General features: G+C 40.2%; 1 protein-coding gene across 1 annotated transcript; it reads left to right on the forward strand.

Moving 5' to 3' along the window:
• The first annotated feature begins 11,267 nt into the window (after positions 1 to 11,267).
• Positions 11,268 to 19,739, forward strand: LOC149454942 (photoreceptor outer segment membrane glycoprotein 2-like). Its single transcript, XM_089686829.1, has 3 exons — positions 11,268 to 11,865; positions 16,448 to 16,694; positions 19,176 to 19,739. Exons 1-3 carry the CDS (start codon positions 11,285 to 11,287, stop codon positions 19,440 to 19,442), a joined length of 1,095 nt encoding a protein of 364 aa, XP_089542955.1. The 5' UTR covers positions 11,268 to 11,284; the 3' UTR covers positions 19,443 to 19,739.
• Positions 19,740 to 20,025: the final 286 nt, after the last annotated feature.

The following is a 20,025-nucleotide window of genomic DNA, read 5'->3' on the forward strand; positions in this document are numbered from 1 at the left end:
CCTTCTGTTGATCCCTGGCCAGAGATTTATTGCCGTGGGGCGTAGTGGGAGAGTGGCTTCTCCTGCTTGAGTGGGGCTCAGAATGCGGAGATTGTGGGACTTTTGTTCCCATGATTGTTTTTTCTTAGGGCTTCTGCTCCTAAAAAGACCAAATAACACAGACCTGTGTGTGGCACTCTTTTGCGACCAAGTCCCATATAGTCCCTTCCTACCTTTCCACAGATCCTTGTTCCTCCTGTGGCTGTGGCACGCTCATAACTATGGAACAAGAATAGAAAGAAACAGAAGAAAAAGCCTCCAATGTCCCCCTCTCCTTTTTTTTATTTTATTTTGCACTGCCTTTAAATCGTCCACCATCCTACAGACTTTCTCCAGGTTGGCAGCAGAGAGAGTTCCTGATTACAAACCGAAGCTGAGAAGAGAAAGGAAAGGTGAGCTGAGTCAGGATCTCGGGGGGATAACAGGGGGGCAACCGCTGGGCAACACAGATCTGGGTGACTTACTCACTTACCGGTCTCCTCCACCGTAGCAGCCTTGGTGTTCAGTGCCACTGCTGAGCCTGCTTCCATTTTTTAGCTTCAACCCTTTGCTAGACCCCCCCTGCCCCTCCCCCCCTTTGACATCAGTGCCAGGGACCCAGGAGAGCCATCAGTGAAGTTTCCAAGGTAAGGGGCTCGGAGCCTGAAACAAGCAGGGAGAAGAGCCAAAATGGGTGAGAGAACTGCTGCCACAGACACTACAAACCTATGTAGTTTAAGAATTCTAGGCCCGTGGACCTCTATCATTCTGGACCCTCCAACTCCAGGGGGGCTGAACCTGGGGGGGGGGGATGTTTGGTAGGGGGGAGAACTTAATCCAATCCATGTCCAACAAAGTAGAACAACTGAGGAAGGGAGGGCTTCTTTTTTATAAGCTAGGAAAAAGGTGGTCTTGGCAGAGGTCAAGAGGAGTTAACCCAAGATGTGCTGACAGGAGGATGGCCAGGAATAAAGGAATCTTGACTTAACTGTAAATTCCTCATACAGGACACAGGACTGATATTCGACTATAGTTATTTGCAGAGTACCTGCTTGGGCCATCTTTAGATTACACTCATTTAACCCTGCTCACTCTGACACTCCAGTTGTTTTTTTGGGAGCTATCAAGGAGTTTTGAGGGTTTAAAAAAGAGTGATCAAGACACAGGGGGATTACGTGTGTCCTGTACTGTACTCCAAGATATCCCATTTACAGGTATGTCAAAATTCTTATTATCTTAGTCATACAGTACTGGTATTCACAGACCATGGGTCATCCCCATGCAAGAACTGAGGGTTGGGAAACAACATAGCAAACATAACTGCCAATAGACCCACAAAAAACAGCTTGAACCACCATGAGGCCAAAGCTCACATCATCCAAGGCCTGAACATCCACCTGGTAGAAGAGGGTGAGAACAGAGGACCAGATGGAGGCTTTGCAAATCTGGCATACAGACGCTTGATGCTGAAAAGCCCAAGAGATACCATCAGATCTGGTGGAATGAGTTCTGATAGGGAAACTAGGAATCTTTTCCTTTAGGGTGTACTCCCTAGAAATAAGTTGTCTGATTCACCTAGTAATAGTGGATCAGGAAGCAGAATGTGCTCTACGAGGACCTCCAGGCAAAACAGAGATGGTCTTTGAAACAGAAGCTGTGGCCACCATGAAGACCCTGACAGCCCCAACCACATTCAGGAAATGTAAGGAAATTCCTAGTCATGTTAGGACAAAGGGAAGGGAGGACAATGTCCTCAATGAGGTGGCAAGAAGAAACCACCTTAGGAAAAAAAACTAAGGTTTTGGTCCCAAAACCACCTTGCCCCTGTGCAAAACAAGAAAGAGTTGCCAACTCAGAAACACACGTTACAGATGCAATGGTGACTAGGAAGGCAACCTTACAAGTGAAATCTCTAATCAGTTGAAAAGGGGATCTCTGAAGGTCAGAGAGCATCAGGTTGAGAACCCAAGGCAACACAGGAAATAAAATTGGTTTAATGTGAACAACTCGCTGAAGTTTATAAGGAGGCAAAAGGCTTCTGGAAAAGAGTGGGTAAGGTAGAAACTGGTATAATGAGATGTTGGTCAAGTCCAGATTCAGGAAAAGTAAAAATATGAGTGACAGTATTTCCTAGGGTTCAGCCATCTATCTTTGCACCAGGCAAAGTAAGCCTTCCATGTGTAATGGTAAATCCTGGGGGATTTGGAATGTCTTGCTCTGAGCAGAGTGGGAATAACAGTGTCAAAAATACCCCTATTCTTTAGGATTTGGGATTCAACAGCCTTGCCATTAAAGCCAGGGACTGAGAGGCAGTATGGAACAGGGGCCTTTGGCCAGTAAGTCTAGTCTGTTTGGAAGAGGTCAAGGCTCATACACTAGAAGTCTGAGTATGTCTATGTACCGTGTCTTTCTGGGCCAATTTGTGTGATGAGGAGGGTCAGAACCTTTTCCTCTTCTTTCTTGCCCAGTAATTAAGGAAGGCTCTTTATAAGAGGGAAGGCATAAGCCAGTTTTAATTAAGTACACGGAATAGTCAGAGGATCTTCTTCAAAGGCTGGAGGATCCCAGGTCTCGGCTACTTATTTGTTCAGCTTGTCGTTGAATTTGGAGGCCAGGATGTCCACATTTAGTTTGCCCCACTTTTGGCAGAGATTTTGAAAAATCTTGGGGTGCAGAGACCACTCCCCCAGGCCTAGGCATCAGAGGCTTAGGGAGCCTGCCTGCCAATTGTCCACTCCAGGAACGTGGATGGCCGAGAGAGCTGGAATGTAAGTTCCTGCCAAGGAGAATAGCAGACCTGTTTCTCTTAGGGCAGCTTGACTTCTGGTGCCCCACTGATGGTTTATGTAGAGGGAGAGAAGTAATAACAGTAATGATAGATCTTGTTGATTCCATCTGAAAGTTTGGTATACAAAGTAATCTGTTTAGAGAAGTCCAGTACTGGGCGGATATCCCCATTTGGTTTTGGAACTGTAAATAGGTTTGAATAGAAACTTTGAAATTACTCTTCTAAAAGAACTGGAACAACCAATCCTTGTGCGTGAAGTTGGTGGAAGGCAGTAATTAAATCTGCCTTCTTTTGCTATGAAGCTGGCAGATTGAAAGACATAAAGCGGGGAGAGGGTAGAGATAGAAACTCTATTTTGAACCCCTTTGAAATGACAGATTGGACCCAGACATCATGGATGTCTCAATTCCATACTGGCCAAAACACCCACAGATGTTCCCCCACTCTGAAAGGGACCTAGAGTCAGAGGAAGGGAGTGGTGTCAAAACAGGACAAGGGAACAGTTATTACCCTGAGCAGTGTATTGAGTATCCTGTAGGCCATCTACAAAACACATGTTATGTGGCCCTTTTGTTATAGCTCCCTTGAACCTGTCAGCATTGCTATATGAGGGGATCACCAGTGCAGTACCCACAGAATGGAGTGTGGACTGAATGGAGTTTTGGGTGTCCAGATATAGGAGTTGTTATAACCCAGCGACTGATCATGTTCTTGTGGCTGTGTCTCTGTATAAGATGGCAGCAGAAGTGCAGCAAAACACTGTTTTGGCAGAAGAGGAAGGTGGAAATTCATCATTCAGGAGGTGTGACACAGTTACCTCATCCTCCTGCAAAGAAGTCTAGTTAAGTTGAGAAAAACCACCACATTTAAATTGCTTGCGCCGAGAATGTGTTAGAGACATTGAGACATAAGGAAATGGCAGGGGGTTACACCACAATAAAGTGAATAACTCCCAAAAACCCTGCCTGTAAAACTGCATTGTGTGTTACACACTGAGGATAGTGTTATTCAAAGTCAGGAACCAGTGTTAACATACGGAGAAACCCTGTCTTACCTTATCCATGCCACTGGGTCTATAAGAGGTCCAGGCTTTGTCCATCATGGTGGACATACCGTGAAGAGGTCTTTGGGATCCTGGAACCATAGAAATGGACCACGACACAGCACTGCAGCTAACTACATATATTGCACTTTGTGCCACGGTGAGCAGCTAAAACAGAATCCAGTGCCCAAAGCTAATATTACAGGATGGTCTCACACAGTAGGTCACCAATTCAGAAACTGCTAGATAGCTCAGGGTGAAAAACAGTCAGATTTTGATAGAAGCATCAGATGACCCCAGGTCCATCACCTAAGGACATTAGCAAAAAGAGAGTCTCATGGAGTGGGCGGGGTTATATGTGTGCACTCTAGGGGTGGCCATAGCAAGTTTTTTTTACAGTATCCAGTTACCTGAAGGTAGCCTGATTTGGGTTATTGAAATAGTATATATTTTTAAGGCACAGCTAAATACGCTTGTGGCATTATTGGTGTTTGAGTTGTCTTCTGACATCAAAAACAATTAATAGATTATTACATATATCAATATGGGTCTGAAGCCAATGTGTCTTTAGATCATGCCACTTATGTACAGAAGAATGTTGGACGTATTCTGTATCCCTGCAATTTCAAAAGAAATAATATATATAAAAAAGTAGCCTGATTGTAAGCTCTAATGAGCAAGGCCCTCGGATCCCTCCTGTATTAATTTCAATTGTAATTGTACTCTGCCCTTATGTTGTAAATCGCTGCGTAAACTGTTGGCGCTACATAAATCCTGCATATGCCGACGATGTACTGCACTGGTAACAGTATGTAAAAAAAATTGTACAAAAAAAAAAATGTCTGTTTTAAAAAACAATGTTGACAACAAATTACAAAATCAGAACTCACCATGCCTAAATGCCTTTCCAAGAAGGGGTAATTGGGGGGAATTTATACTGTGCTAGCATTTAGTGCCTCAATAAATGAGACATAGGCTGTCAGTACATGAGAACTGATCAGTTTTCAAATATATATATATATATATATATATATATATATATATATATATATATATTTTACATACATAAACACAAACACACTGTATATACACAGTATAGACATACACATACCATTGTAGATACTATAACATTTCCACAAACTGGTATACACTTATTGAGATTTTTTTTATCCACAGACATGTACCAGAATACATTTTGACCTACATTTATGACGAAATTTGATTGTATTGAATGTGGTTTATAACAAAGTAGAAAATATTGTTTTGTTTTTTAAAATTGGTCGATTTACATTTATATCACAAAAAATAAAAAACCCAGTGGTGATCAAATGTGAAAAAAATGCTAAAATTTTAATTTGCATACAGTATTGCATGACCGCGCAATTGCCAGTTAAAGTAGTGCAGTGCTGAATAGCAAAAAATGTCCCGGTCATGTGGGGGTAAAATTGTCTGGAGCTCAAGTGGTTAAATAAACTGTAATAACCTGTTTACTGTACGGTCCCTTAAGTGCCCGGTCATTCCGGTGCGATTTCAGGTGCAATTTGGGAATTTAAAATCGCACCTAAAAATTCCATCTAATGAATGTGAACCTCAGTGTTTAAACATTTGCAATTTGCTGCAGCGTCATTTCTAACGTAGTTCTTGCATTACATTTTTCTGCAGTTTTATTGTGATTTTACATACATGTAATATAAAGGAAATTACACTGCAAATTGCAAGAAATTGTTGAAAATCTTCACAAGTACTAATAAAGTCTTCAGAAATTGCACCTGAAATCGTACTGAAATTGCACATAAATTGCAGCGGTGTGACCGGTGACTAAAGTGATTAGTGACCACAATTTAAAAATAGATGAAAAGAGGTTTAAATGTAAACTGAGAAAGGGGTTCTATACTGTTAAAACTGTGAAAATGTGTAAATCTCTTCCCCAGTAAGTATTATTATGTGGATAAACTATTGCTAAAAAAAACACTTTTTGATATCTCCCACAGTCAGTATAATTTACAGGGCTATAGGTATTTTTAATAGAAAATAAAAATAAAAAGGAGTGGTTTTTCTTTAGATCACAAACTGGCCTGTGGTTGTAGGGGGTGTTTCTGAAACGCATAACTCTTGCATTCATGCTCATAGGTGTTGAATTTGGACCTGTGTTGCTTTACAACTTTATTCACTATGTACCATATTTGAATTTCCTCTTCTGTGTGCCATTCTTGCTCTTCAACATCTCACAAAAGATTTGCTCTTAGCAGGACAAACAAAACCCCGGATCCTGCATTCACTATATCTGCTCTCCCACAGTATACACAAAATGGAAATGCAATTATTTTAGTAAATATAAACTGCTAAATACCTTTTCTCATCAGCAGTTAGAGCAATCTTGTGACTTCTACCAGTGTCCAGCCGAGCACTGGTTAAAGCTTGTAGGAGAAGTTTTCATTCTCCTTGAGGAGGATGCAAGAACCCCTGACCTCTTTCTGGACAGTGCTGATTGGCCCTGTGCTGATTACATGCACTCTCCCAAGAAACAAAAACCTCTTTAGCAATACACACCAAACTGAGCATGTGCAGAGTGACTCCACACAATATGTCTTATCAGGAGATAAGAGTAGGGCACTGGAAGAAGGGTAGGATCAGAGAAGTCAAGATCAAACAGCATTTTTACACAATGCAGAGGATTAACCCCTTAGGTTCCACAGTGAGTATACCCAGCATGATTTACTGCATATACAAACTGATTTTACGGTTCTGAGTTTAGTAACACTTTAAACTGGAACTCTGGCATAAATGTTCTATTTGTTTTTAAACAGCAGGGAAGAATTAGACCATATATTCTGTTTTTTATCACTCCCTAGAGAGATTTTCTCTAAAGTCCTGTCAGGAAAAAAACTTGGTAGGAAACCTCTAACAAGGACAAATACTACAAAATGTGTGTTTGGTACAGTGAGCAAGTATTGAAATTAACTGTATGGCTATGCAGTGTGGTGGACAGGTGTAAATAACATTGGCTATGCAGAATTCAGTCTCTGTAGTTAAAACATATACTGAATGTATTTTTGTATATAGCACAGACTAACAGACATTTTTATTTTTTCCTGTCCTAGTGACAACAGCACCACCCATTCCCTGCATAGGCTTCACAGGTAAACAACCCAATGGGGGCACAGACAGAAATTAAACCCTAACAGAAATTGTTACTCTTACATACTCTGTCCTAAAGCATAAATAAAAATGTCTGAAGTTAGTGTGTGCTACATACAAAAATACATACAGCACTGTGCAAAAGTTTTAGGCACATGTGAAAGAATGCTGTAAATAAAAAATGCTTTCAGAAACAGAAATGTGAATAGTTTACTTTTATCAAGCAACAAAATGGAATGTAAATGAACAAAAGAAAAATCCTAATCAAATCAATATTTGGTGTGACAACCCTTTGCCTTCAAAACAGCATCAATTCTAGGTACATTTGCACACAGTTTTTGAAGGAACTCAGCAGGTAGGTTGTTCCAAACATCTTGGAGAACTAACTACAGATTGTCTGTGGATGTAGCCTGCCTCATATCCTTTTGTCTCTTCATGTAATCCCAGAAAAATGCGATGATGTTGAGATCAGGGCTCTGTGGGGGCCAAACCATCACTCCGAGGACTCCTTCTTCTTCTTTACACTGAAGGTAGTTTTTAATGACATTGGCTGTATGTTTGGGGTCATTGTCCTGCTGCAGCATAAATTTGGGGCCGAATACACGTCTACAAGATGGTATGGCATGATGGATAAGTATCTGCCTGTATTTCTCAGTATTAAGGACACTATTGATCCTGATTAAATCTCCAACTTCAGTTGCAGAAATGCAGCCCCGCACTAGTAAGGAACCTCCAGCATGCTTCACGGTTGCCTGCAGACGCTCATTATTGTACTGCTTAGCTGAGTCGCTTCACCTTGTTTCCATGTTCTATGCACAAAAACATAGGGTGCAGAAAAATGGCAACAGGTACTCTGGACTGATGAGTCAAAATTTGAAATATATGGCTGTAGCAGGAGGCAGTTTGTGAAGGGCTGGAGAGCAGTACAATAATGAGTGTTTGCAGTAGTAATGAGCCGAACACCCCCGTGTTTGGTTTGCGGTCAAACATTGAAACCTAATGAATGCTTGACTGCGAACTTCAAGTCTATTGGACTCAAACTTGTAATTCAAAAGTGCCCTTTTTGGAAGGCCTAAATGCAAGTTATTGGCCATAAACTGGGGACTCGGGTCCTGCCCTGAGGGACATGAATCAGTGAAAAAAAAGAAAAGTTCCTTTAAATATTATGGTCCCCTAAACTACCTACAAAGTTGCACATCTGTACAATGTATATAACCTGCTGCAGCAGGATTGACATAAAAAAACAAAAAAAAAAAACAAAAAACAAACATGTAAAAAAGTAAATTTTTTTTTTAAAAAGTGAGTAGTGTTGCCCTTAAAAGCCATACTAGGCCCTGGTAGGACTTTTAAGGGGAACCCCACCTCCCCAAAAAAGGGGGAAAGTGCGTGGGGTTCCCTTAAAAGCCATAACGGACCCTTTAGGCCTGGTAGGATTTTTAAGGGGAAGCATGAGGTCCCCCCTAAATATCTACCAGACCCTTGATCCAAGCACAGGCCTGGCAGGGCAGGAAGGGGGGGGGGGGGGGGGGGCATGTGCCCTTGGCCTCTTCCCCACAACCCTGGCCTGGTGGTTGTGGGGGTCTGCGGGCAGGGGAGTTCATTAGCATCAGAGTACCCCTTTAAATAAGGGTGCACCCCGATGCTGCCCCCCCTTGTGAATGAGTAAGGGATACTTGTACCCCTACCCATTCACTAAAGGGTTAAATTCAGTAAAAAATAAATACGCCAGACTTTTGAAAAACAACAGTTTTTGACAAGTCTTTTATTTAAAAAAAAAAAAAAAAACCCATAAAAATGATTTATTCGATGTATTCCATCATCAATCATGGTGTCTAGTCTTGTCACAACGCCGCTGACTCGCTGGAATTTAAAAAAAAAAAAAACCACGCCCACCGACCACTCCCTGCAATCTGACATTTGTCCGTCAGATGTAAACAATTGGGTGGAGCTAGCAGTGACATCACCACTAGCTCTGGCCATTTGTGCTGTGATTGGCTAAAGCATTGCACCTGACCTGTAGGGCTGCATTTCTGTAAATGGAGTTGGAGATTTGGTCAAGATCAATGGTGTCTTCAATGCTGAGAAATACAGGCAGATACTTTTCCATCATGCCATACCATCAGATCACGTGTGATTGGCCCCAAATTTATTCTGCAGCAGGACGACGACCTCAAACATGCAGCCAATGTCATTAAGAGCTATATTCAGTGTAAAGAGGAACATGGAGTCATGGAAGTGATGGTTTGGCTCCCACAGAACTGATCAACATCACAGTCTGTCTAGGATTATATGAAGAGACAGAAGGATTGAGGCAGCCTACATCCACAGATCTGTGGTTAGTTCTCTAAGATGTTTGGAACAACCTACCTGCTGAGTTTCTTCAAAAACTGTGTGCAAATGTACCTAGAAGAATTGATGCTGGTTTAAAGGCAAAGGGTGGTCACACCAAATATTGATTTCGATTTCTCTTTGAACACTTCCATTTCTGAAAGCGTTCTTCATTTACAGAATTTTTTCAGACCTGCCTAAAACTTTTGCACAGTTCTGAATAGATTTTAACTACAGAGATTCTAATTTGGTGCAGCCATCATGTGATTTTCACCTGTCCACCACACTGCAGAGTCATACAGGTAACCCCTATTTCCTGATTCAGAATCCCACCATTGTATACCACCTCTCCCCCCTTCCCTGCTCACTGGACAGTAATAGATATCATCACCTTTAACCAGTGAGCAGGGAAGGTGATCCAAGGATCTATAAAGCTGAACCAGATAGCAGAAAAATGCATTTCCTTTTTCTGCAGTGTGGCCACAGTAGATGAATCACAAGAATGGTTGTACTAAATAAAAATTCTTCATTAGTTAAATAGTAAACATATCTGTATTTCAGCTTTAAAGTTAGCAGTGTGCCCAGAGTTGAACATAACTTTTACTTCTCCATACCCCCAACCCTGTATCAGTCTTATATCCAACTGTCCCCTATTACACATGTGATCAGATGAAAATAAAGGGGAAAAGAGCTGGTAAGTCACAAGATATTACATTTTTTGTTTTTGGGTATAGATACCCTTTGAGCTACCCTATCAGTTACCCTAATATAGCTTGTAAAAAAGATAAAGTGACTTTTATTACAACAACTTGCAATGAATCCTCTTACAAATTTAACCGCCTCCCGCCAGCCATAAAAGGTAATGACGGGTGCAAGGCGGTTCTCTCGTTTTGGGAGGACATCATATGACGTCCTCCCACTCTAACACCGCATGCGTGGCTCCGGGAGCATGCAGTGTGGCGATTGGTGACACAGCGGATCACCGATCAACGGAAAGAGCCGAAGATGTCGGCTCAGTCATGTGATCAGCTGTGTCCAATCACAGCTGATCACATGTAAATAGGGAAATGCTGGTTATCGGAATTTCTCTCCTCACAAGCTGTCACGCTGACAGCTCGAGAGGAGAGCCAGTAATCAGCATTCCTCAGAGGGGACATGTACACTGATCATCAGGGCACTGATGATCAGTGTGCCCTGATGATCAGTATAGCCTCAGCAATGCCACCTGTCAGTGCCCATCAATGCCAGCTGTCAGTGCTCATCAATGCCACCTGCCAGTGCCCATCAATGCCTCATCAATGCCACATATCAGTGCCCATCTGAGCTGCCTTTCATTGCCACCTATCAGTGCCAGTCAGTTCCACCTATCAATTCCAGTTGGTGCCACCTATCAGTGCTGCCAATCATTGCCACCTATCAGTGCCAGTCAGTGCCGCCTATCAGTGCCACCTAACAGTGCCAGTCAGTGCCATATATGAGTGCTGCCTTTCAGTGTCCATCAGTGATGCCTGTCAATGCCCATCAGTGCCACCTACTAGTGCCTCCTCATCAGTGCCCATCACTGCAGCCTCATTAGCACATCAGTGAAGGAGAAAAATCACTTATTTACAAAATTTTATAACAAAAACTAGGAAAAAAAAAATTTTTTTTCAAAACTTTCAGTTGTTTTTGGTTTGTTTAGCAAAAAATAAAAAACCCATAGGTGATTAAATACCACCAAAAGAAAGCTCTGTCTCAAAAAAATTATAAGTATAGTGTTGCATGACCGTGCAATTGTCATTCAAAGTGTGACTGAAAGCTGAAAACTGGCCTGGGCAGGAAGGGGATATAAGTGCCATGTAGGCAGGTGGTTAAAGGATATTAATAACATTAAAAAATATGTTTTTTTTTGCTAACTCTAAAAAATATTTTCTGTCCCAATGTTTTCCTTCCATAGGGAGGATTCCATCACCTATTATTACAATTACAAAATGGCAGTTCTCAAAGTAAAGTTCACGAAGACAAGAAGGGGAAAACTAGCTCAAGTTCTATGGATTTTAAACTGGGTGTCTGTTGTGACTGGACTCATTATTTTCAGTTTGGGGCTCTATCTGAAAATTGAAGTTAAGAAACGAAGTGAGCTGATGATAAGTAGGGACCTTCAGACCGTTCCCAACATGCTTATTGCTGTGGGCACAATTGCTTGTGTCATCAATTTCTTTGGTGGAAAAATTTGCTATGATTGTTCAGATGCCAATAAATTCTCCAGATGGAAGCTGTTTATGCTGCCCTATATCATCTGCACCTTCTTCTTTACATTCTGCGTGTTTGCTGGAGCCATCATGTGTTATACTATGAGGAACGAGCTGGAATCTGCTCTGTACCGTGGACTTAAGGATGCCTTAAAATATTACAAGGACACAGATATCCCCGGGCGTTGCTTCCTAAAATCTACCATTGACATGCTACAGATTGAGTTCCAGTGCTGTGGAAACAATGGATTTAGGGACTGGTTTGAGATCCAGTGGATGTCTGCTCGTTATTTGGACATGAGCTCCAAGGAGGTCATTGAGTAAGTACATTGGTTTGAAAAGAAATTGAAGGGTAACTGTGCATTTGTCCATCTGTCTACCTTTCTAATCAAATTCACCCATATAGGTTCAGGCCTCAGATGCTGACATCGGGTTTTTATAGCTTTAGTCTACCCAGATTTAGGAAGTGTTTTTATTCTGTTTTCTGCAAATCCTGTTAAGCTTTGCACATATGCAGTTTTTGTTTCTATTGCAGCCCTGATGAAGGATGACTGTACTTAACCCCCAAAACACACTGCTTTTTATCCTGTGTTATTTGTTTGGGATTTAAACATATCATTTTGGACTCTAAAACTAGTGGCTTGGTGTTTACTCTCCTTTTCTTAGTGCTACATTCAAGATGTTTCTGGTTGATGTGAGCTTCCTAGCCAAAGCCATTGAGCTCCAGCAATCAAATCAAACTGTAATACCCAATATCCAGTGCCTTTTATCTAAACCATTTCATGGCCATTATGGGCACATGAGCTAAGCCATGCAGGTAGATGGCCATTATTCTCTATGACAAGGCCGTGCACAACCAGTTCACAGGACCACCAGAAAGTTGAAGAATAAAAACAGAGCTTGGCTCCAGGTTGAAAAGGACAGCAGGAAATTGGCAATGTCTGTATGTGAGCTCTGTACTTTTTTTTTTCATTATTTAAATATAATTTTTATTAATTTTTTTTTATGGGTACAAGAGAAGGCATTTGTATTACAGCTTTCTCTCATAAGAATAGGCAAACAAACAATCTAAAAAAAAAAAAAAAAAAGAAGATAGATCTGTAGATAAGGCCAAAAGTAATAAGTCAGACAAGAAGTATGAAAAAGAATAATAACCTCTATCAGGTAACTATCAGGTCAACAATTTGTCTGGGAAAATAATGCTCGAGATCACCAGTTAGGCTATATTAGAAGCGTATAGCTATAGGGTAATGGCCTACTTGGGCAAAATCCTATATTAAAGTAAGAGTAAAAGAGAAGGGGGGGGGGATATTAGATTGAAGTGGACAGGGGAGAGATGTAGCGAAAGAGAGGAAAGGAAGAGAGGAATGATTAAAGCTAGGTATACATATACCAAAAGTCGACCAGTTCCTGCAAAACATGTGTTCCACTGTCTGTTCAACAGAAGCCAGTCTAACAATTGGCTTCTGTCGAACTGTTATTCTGGAAAATCAGCAATCAATCAGCGCTTGCAGCCAATGGCTCCAGAACCAAGAATAAAGATGTAGTGTAAAATAAAAGTGAGGTTTAGAAAAGAATACAGATTTATTGTTTTAGGTAGTGTGGGGATATTTTTTTTTTAAATGCATACAACTATTTTAGATATGTTCACACTTAGTGCAGGATATTGGAGTCACAACATGGATCTATGGAGTAGGGAAGAGTGAAACATTAAAGTTATGGTGAGTTGGACCAAAATGACCCAAAAAGCACTTCACTAGAATACTGTGATGTACAGAATATCAGGTGTGTTCCTTTGAGAACTATGAGTTCCTCTGGGTACAAATGACATGGTTGTGTGGGTGGAGATACTCAGAGATGTGCCAAACTCAAATACACATGCACTCTAGAACCCCCAAATTCAGTAAGGGAGGGGGGGTTGCATGACCATTTTATGCTATACTGTATGGGTGTAAAATGAAACATGCCCAGAAACCTTGATGCCTCAAACCAACAAGGAAACAACACATGCAAAGCTGCGGTATGTCTCAAATTCCTGCTTAGTCCTCCTTCTTGCCATAGACTTCTCTACTGTAACATTAGCTCTGAGGTGGACATACGCAGAAAAGGTAACATCTGCATCATTAAATTTCTTACAGTGAGAGCTGGGTACCCTTTGTTGGTTTTTGTAGTGGCGTTTGACTTATTTTAACTATTTTTCAGGGTTGAGATTTTCACCTTCTGCCCTGCTCACCTTCTGGCCTGACCTTGGCTTGAGAAATCTGTCTGTTTTCTATTCTCTGACTTGGCATGACATCTTGATCCAGACCATGTCTTCCGTTATCTCCCTGGTAGCTTTCCCATTACGTCATTCGGATTACAGACACCAGGGTATAAGCCAGTAGGCATATCATGTCTTAAAGAACTCGCTAAGTGTATTAAATAGTCACATAGTATGAAGCCATCAAGATTTTAGTCAAACAATCCCATACACAATTCTTCCTACAGAGAATAGGCAAAGCCCATAGTAAGAGGACAAGTCTTTATGCAACAACCATACTGTATGTTCCTCTTTACTACCTTCTTATCAAATGTTCTTCCATAGAAAACCATACATCTCCTTGAAATATATACAAAAAGCACATGTGCTGCAGAATTATAAGTGCATCTCCTAGCCTCCTACCAAAAAAACTCACAAACACTTGTTGACACTACTAGTTTACTCCCACCTAATGCAGCTTCCTGTGATACTGTGGCAATGACCCTGCACTGCTCCTGAATTCAGAACCAAGTTGCACCCCTCCTCACAGGGGGCATAGCTAGCAACATTGTCACTGCCGATTCCCAAGTCTGTAGCTTGTTGTAAATCAGCACCTGGCCACACCTATGCCTGCCCACTGCTTTCTGGATTGGCAGTACTGACTGTGCTCCTGAAACTCTCCCACAGTGAGCTGCAGTGTTTGGAAAGGAGAAGCATATCAGGCATACATGAAGAAGGAATTGTCTCAGTTAGGTAACGTAATGGAAGGGTGTTTTTTTTATTAACCCTTTTGCTGCCAGCCCCTGCACTCCATTTTGAAATTCAGGTGGTCAGGCAATTTTTTCATTGTTTTTTTATTTTTACCTTACAGCTTTAATAGTTTGTAAAAGACCTACCAAACCATACATATTCTGAAAGCACATGATCAGTAGAATAAAAAGAAAGTGCTACTGATTTTTTTTTAGGCCCTGTGATATCTACGCAAATGTTTATCAATTTGTTATTTTCACTAAAAATACACTAAAGACGTTATTCGTAGATACATACATGGCAAAACTTACGAAATTCCTGCTAAATTCCTACTAAATATAACAGTTAAAACTCTACTGAGTTAAAAAACTGTACCATTTTGTGAAAAAGTGAAAACTGAAGGTGTCCAAAACTGCAAATAAAAACTATATACTCAAAATCTGAAGGTAATCTTTTTTCACTTACAACTTTCAGTTTGTAAAAACCGCCCCCAAACCCATACACTTTCTGAAAGCACGTGACCTGTAGAATAAAGAATTGTTCTACTGATTTATTTTTTAGACCCTGCAATAGTTGCGCAAATGTTTATCAATTTTCTGTTTTTACTGAAAATACACTAAAATCATTTACAAAATTAATGCTAAGTTCCTACTAAATATAAACGCTAAAACTGTATTGAGTTAATAAATAATATTTATACATTTTAAATTGCGCTATTTTGTGAAATGGTGAAAACTGATCGTGCGATAAACTGTAAATAAAAGCAATTTACTCTAAAAATCTGGAGGTTATCGTTTTTCACTTACAGTTTTCAGAGTTTTTAAAGCAGAGTTCCACTCACCCTATCGAAAAATAAAAGTCAAAAAGTCAGCAGCTACAAAAATGGTAGTTGCTGACTTTTAAAAAACAGCCACTTACCTTTCCCTCGGTCCCGTGGTGTGTCTCCTGCAGCCCGTTTCATAGGCTGTCCTGTATTCCAAAAGGCCGGCATCTTCAGTGTGGGCACCCGGCTGTGATAGCTTGCAGCTTCACAGCTGGGTACCCACTGTGCAAGCGTGAGTAAGCGCTGCGCTTCATGAATGGTCCTGTAGTCTTCTGGGACCTGTCACGTGTCCCAAAAGACTACAGGGAGGGAGAGAGGACACCTTCCGTTTCCGATCACTTAGGCGATCGGACCAGAAGTGGGAGCCGGTACCTGTCAAATTCGGGTACCCGCTCCCCCCCCCCAGCCCCCAAAGGTGCCAATCCTTAATAGGGAGTGGAGGAGTAGTCCTTAAAGCGAAACTTCCCCTTTTGGGTGGAGCTCCGCTTTAAAAGACCTCCAAACCAAACTTATTAGCTTGTTTCTACCATCATACTGTATATGCAATCTACTTGACAGCTGCATGACCTGTGCTTATTTTTGTAAAAACCCAATAAAAAAATTCTGACCCAGAAATGCATTTCAATGAAGAATGCCTATTTATCCTGTGGTGCTGGTTCACACCTATACATTGCAGTTAGGTGTATTTTGAAAGGCAGCATGGACCTTTTAACACCCACGCATGTATGTTTCTGAACACACTGCAACTCATCCAGTGAATCCTGTCCAAAAGATGAGCCTTGATAATGGTCAGAGACACTGCCTGTCACACTGAGGAACTATTAATGAAGTAGAATGGGATGGTCCATGCTTAAACACAGAAAATAAGAGATTTGCCACTAAAAGAAGAATTTACTGATTTGTATTTTATCTACAACCATAAACAACTAACAGGTAAAATGTGAAAATCACAAAAAAAGTTCAGTTTAAATGTGTGGACTACTCAAACAATAATGTGATGTCCAAACAAAAGAACCAGTGACTGAAATTATAATTAGCCCATTTAGCAATAATAGATCTAGTATAATGTATGCCTAATTTTATTTTACAGTCGTTTTAAAAGCAATGTGGATGGAAAATATTTACTAGATGGAGTTCCCTTCAGCTGCTGCAACCCCAGTTCTCCCCGTCCCTGCATCCAGTATCAAATAACCAACAATTCTGCTCACTACAATTACGACTACCTAGCGGAAGAGCTGAACATCTGGATACGCGGCTGTAGGGAGGCTTTACTGGACTACTATGACCAACTCATGCAGACTATCGGTCTTACTGTCCTCATCGTATGGCTCTTTGAAGTAAGTCTGGTCTGCCATCCATAACAAATTTCACTTTCATTTTGGTCCAAACTACAATTAAAAAAAACAAAACAAAATCCTTAAAATGTATAACTACATACATACTTTAAATGCACTGTAAGGTTTTTAGTCACTTTGTGATTTGTCTGTTTCTTGTCCTGTGCAAGAACTTATACTCTGTGTATTTTAAATGGTTTTAACACACAGAGCAAAAAGGGATCTTTTGGAGTTGAGATGCAGATGTGAGAATAACAGGGTTGAAGAATTGCACTGACTGGGCCACTGTTGAATAGTTGTACTAAATAAAGGAATCATTTTATTTGATCTGACCATGCAAAAGTAGATTAGAAGACTAGGTTAGTTTCTCCAAGATGATTTTCTTGAAGGTTGGCCAGCACTGATAGTATCTGCTAAGTGTTCCCTCTCTGACTTTGTAATTTAACAATACCCTGCGTTAGTTATGGTAATTGGTTTCATGTTATTTTTTATTAAAAGGGGAATTTCAGATTTTGCTATATTCAAACAATGCAAAAATGCCCAAATCCCTATCCTATACTGTGTACTACTCCCTACTCTCTAATGTGTATGTTGTTGAGTGAAGTAAATGATAATGATTTAAATAAAAACACCAGGGAAAGGTTTGTTATTGTTGGATCTTACATTGTTGGCTAAACTCCATAAATTATCTTTACCTTTGTTGCATGGGAAGGCCTATAGTGATATTTAATCGTCTCTTCCTACATTATACTAAAGTTTTGAAAGAATGGGAGTGCTCCAGCAAAACCCCACAGTTGCTGGTGAGCAGCCCTTTAGGACCATATCACCAGAATACTTAACCGCCCTTTGGGTGATAACGCATCTATATATGGTTCAGTGCGCCAACATCACAAAGATTCATATGGTTATAGGTCTGTGAGAATTCACATCAAAGCTATTTGACTTCATTTAGCTCATGACAAAGGGACAAAAATGATAAGTGCACTTACCCTTTAAGGGATAGCTAGGGAAAAAAAAAGTGTTCCCTTCCCTTGGTGCCCTAAGCATGTGCTTATATTGCTTAATGGTTAATCCAACCCTGGCTCCACATTTATTAAATGAAATGTAGTGCAACTGAAAATTGTCAGAGTCAATACAATCTGTGTATGGCTGGCAGGAACAGGTTAAAATTTACTTTTGAAACATTTGATATTTCTCTTAGTGATTGGCTGTCATAGCAGTCACATGATCTGAAGCTCCGGATCGTAAGTAGGCATCAGAAGCTACCTGTGGCATCTTTGTTACTGTGCTGGAAGTGTGCAGTGAGCATGCTCCCAACACACAAAAAGCTATTCTCAATATGCATATGGCTGGTGGGAACAGGTTAAAATTTATTGGAAAACAATTGAACAAACAAAAGGGATATGCAGCACAGAAAAAAAAAAAAAAAAGGAGTATAGTATAAAAGAAATAATACAACCCATTTAACAACTAGAAGCCAGTTTAAAAGGATAGCTTTCCTTAATTGGCCCAAGAAAGCATCACAGACTACTTACTACAGAAACTCAAGCCTGAGAGCAGCAGGTTGAGCACCAGGGGTTTAGAGTAAAGCCTACGATACACTGCTTGAATTTCAGGAAATTCTTGCTAAATTGGTCTAAATTCAAGCTGTGAGTGTCCCTGTCAACACCACCTAGCTTGACAAAAGATGATTTTTTAAATTAACATTTGTTAAATAAGCTGGGCGGAAAATTGTTGGCTGGATATTGACTGCATTAATCAAATGAGGTCACTGTTCGGGTGTTCTGAAAGCCCCTTGTACCAGCTGTCAGAATACAATAGCTGAAATGGGAAATTCCTTCATCCATGCTGTTGAGCATGACTGGAGAAATATATAGGTGTGTGGCTAGGCTATGGAACAGATACCTATAAGTTACAAAGTTCAGAATATTGAATAATCCAAACTTAAGTATAAAATAAAATCAAAACCACTAGCCACAAATAAATCCAGTCTGAATATACATGTGGGTAAAAATACTACATCCAGTGAAAAGTTCTCTTCATTAGACAATAGTCTTGTATTAATAGAGACTAACATTTTCTCTCGGCATTATCACCAATTATCCATGTAGTAACTGTTCCATTTGAGTACTGTTCATACTTTGCAGCTGTCTCATTGTGGATGAGACAATCCCAATAGTTGTTTGAAATGTGGCATTTCTTGGCAGTGGACTAGGTTCAAATGAGGGTATCTTTGGTCAAATCGGGAACAGGGCTAACAGCAGCTCAATTTTGCAGTAAAAAAATATCTAGAAAAGTCTTACCATGACTGTGAACCGTAGTCCTTTCGATTTATATACTGTATACTATATGGCAATATCTAAACATGTTACTTCTGTAATATTTGGAATGCTTTAACACCATTATACCTGACATAATATACTTATAATAGTATTAGCAACTGTACATCGGCTGTGGATCTATGACTCTTTTTGTCTCCTACAGCTTTCAGTACTCACTGGTGTACGTTACCTTCAGACTGCCATGGAAAATGTGCTGATATTAGGAGACCCTGAAAGTGAATCCCATGGATGGTTACTGGAGAACAGCTGTATGGAAACTGCTAAACAAAATTTCAAAGTTATCAAGAATCTGGGTAAAGCCAACCAGATCTCCACCCTTTCTGGTAAATCTGATCCAAATGTGGATATACCAATAGCAGATTATGGCCCAGATAACGTTCCACCAGGCTCTATCCCCACAGTTAGCTGACCACAGTATGTGATGCTAACTACAGCCCATAAAACTGTTTATATTTTGCACTGCAACGGCTGTTTTTATGAAGTTGTAAGAACGTTTGTGGTCTCTGTATATGACTGGAAAACATTTACAAAAGAACTAAATTAAGGAACTTGGATTGGATGTGCTTCTTGAAGCAACAGCATGAAGACTGATATATTCAAGTAAGATGGTTTGTTGGATGATGCTAGAATTAATTTTGTAGGGGAACGCTACAAGAGACACATGAAATGAATGTAAATATTACAGTAAATAAAAATATGTAAATCATGTAATGAAAATTATTAGTATTTACATTTTCAATGATATTTTAGGATTGCAAAGCTTAAAACTGTATATATATCATTACACACAAGATTTTCTACTAAAAGGAGATTCTATAGCTTTATATTTGATATACAGCCTTGAAAATGCTGAACATCTATCTGGTAACATAGTATATACTATATAAACATTTTCAAAAATAAAAAAAAAAAAAAAAGGCTCACCCCACTACAAACAAATTAAATCCCACTCAGTGAGAACCACATAACCCAAAGTGCTAATATCATTGAAT

Source organism: Staurois parvus, unplaced genomic scaffold (genome assembly GCF_062004578.1).
Source record: "Staurois parvus isolate SC_StPar_1 unplaced genomic scaffold, SC_StPar_1.0 ptg000414l, whole genome shotgun sequence".
Classification (NCBI taxonomy): domain Eukaryota; kingdom Metazoa; phylum Chordata; class Amphibia; order Anura; family Ranidae; genus Staurois; species Staurois parvus.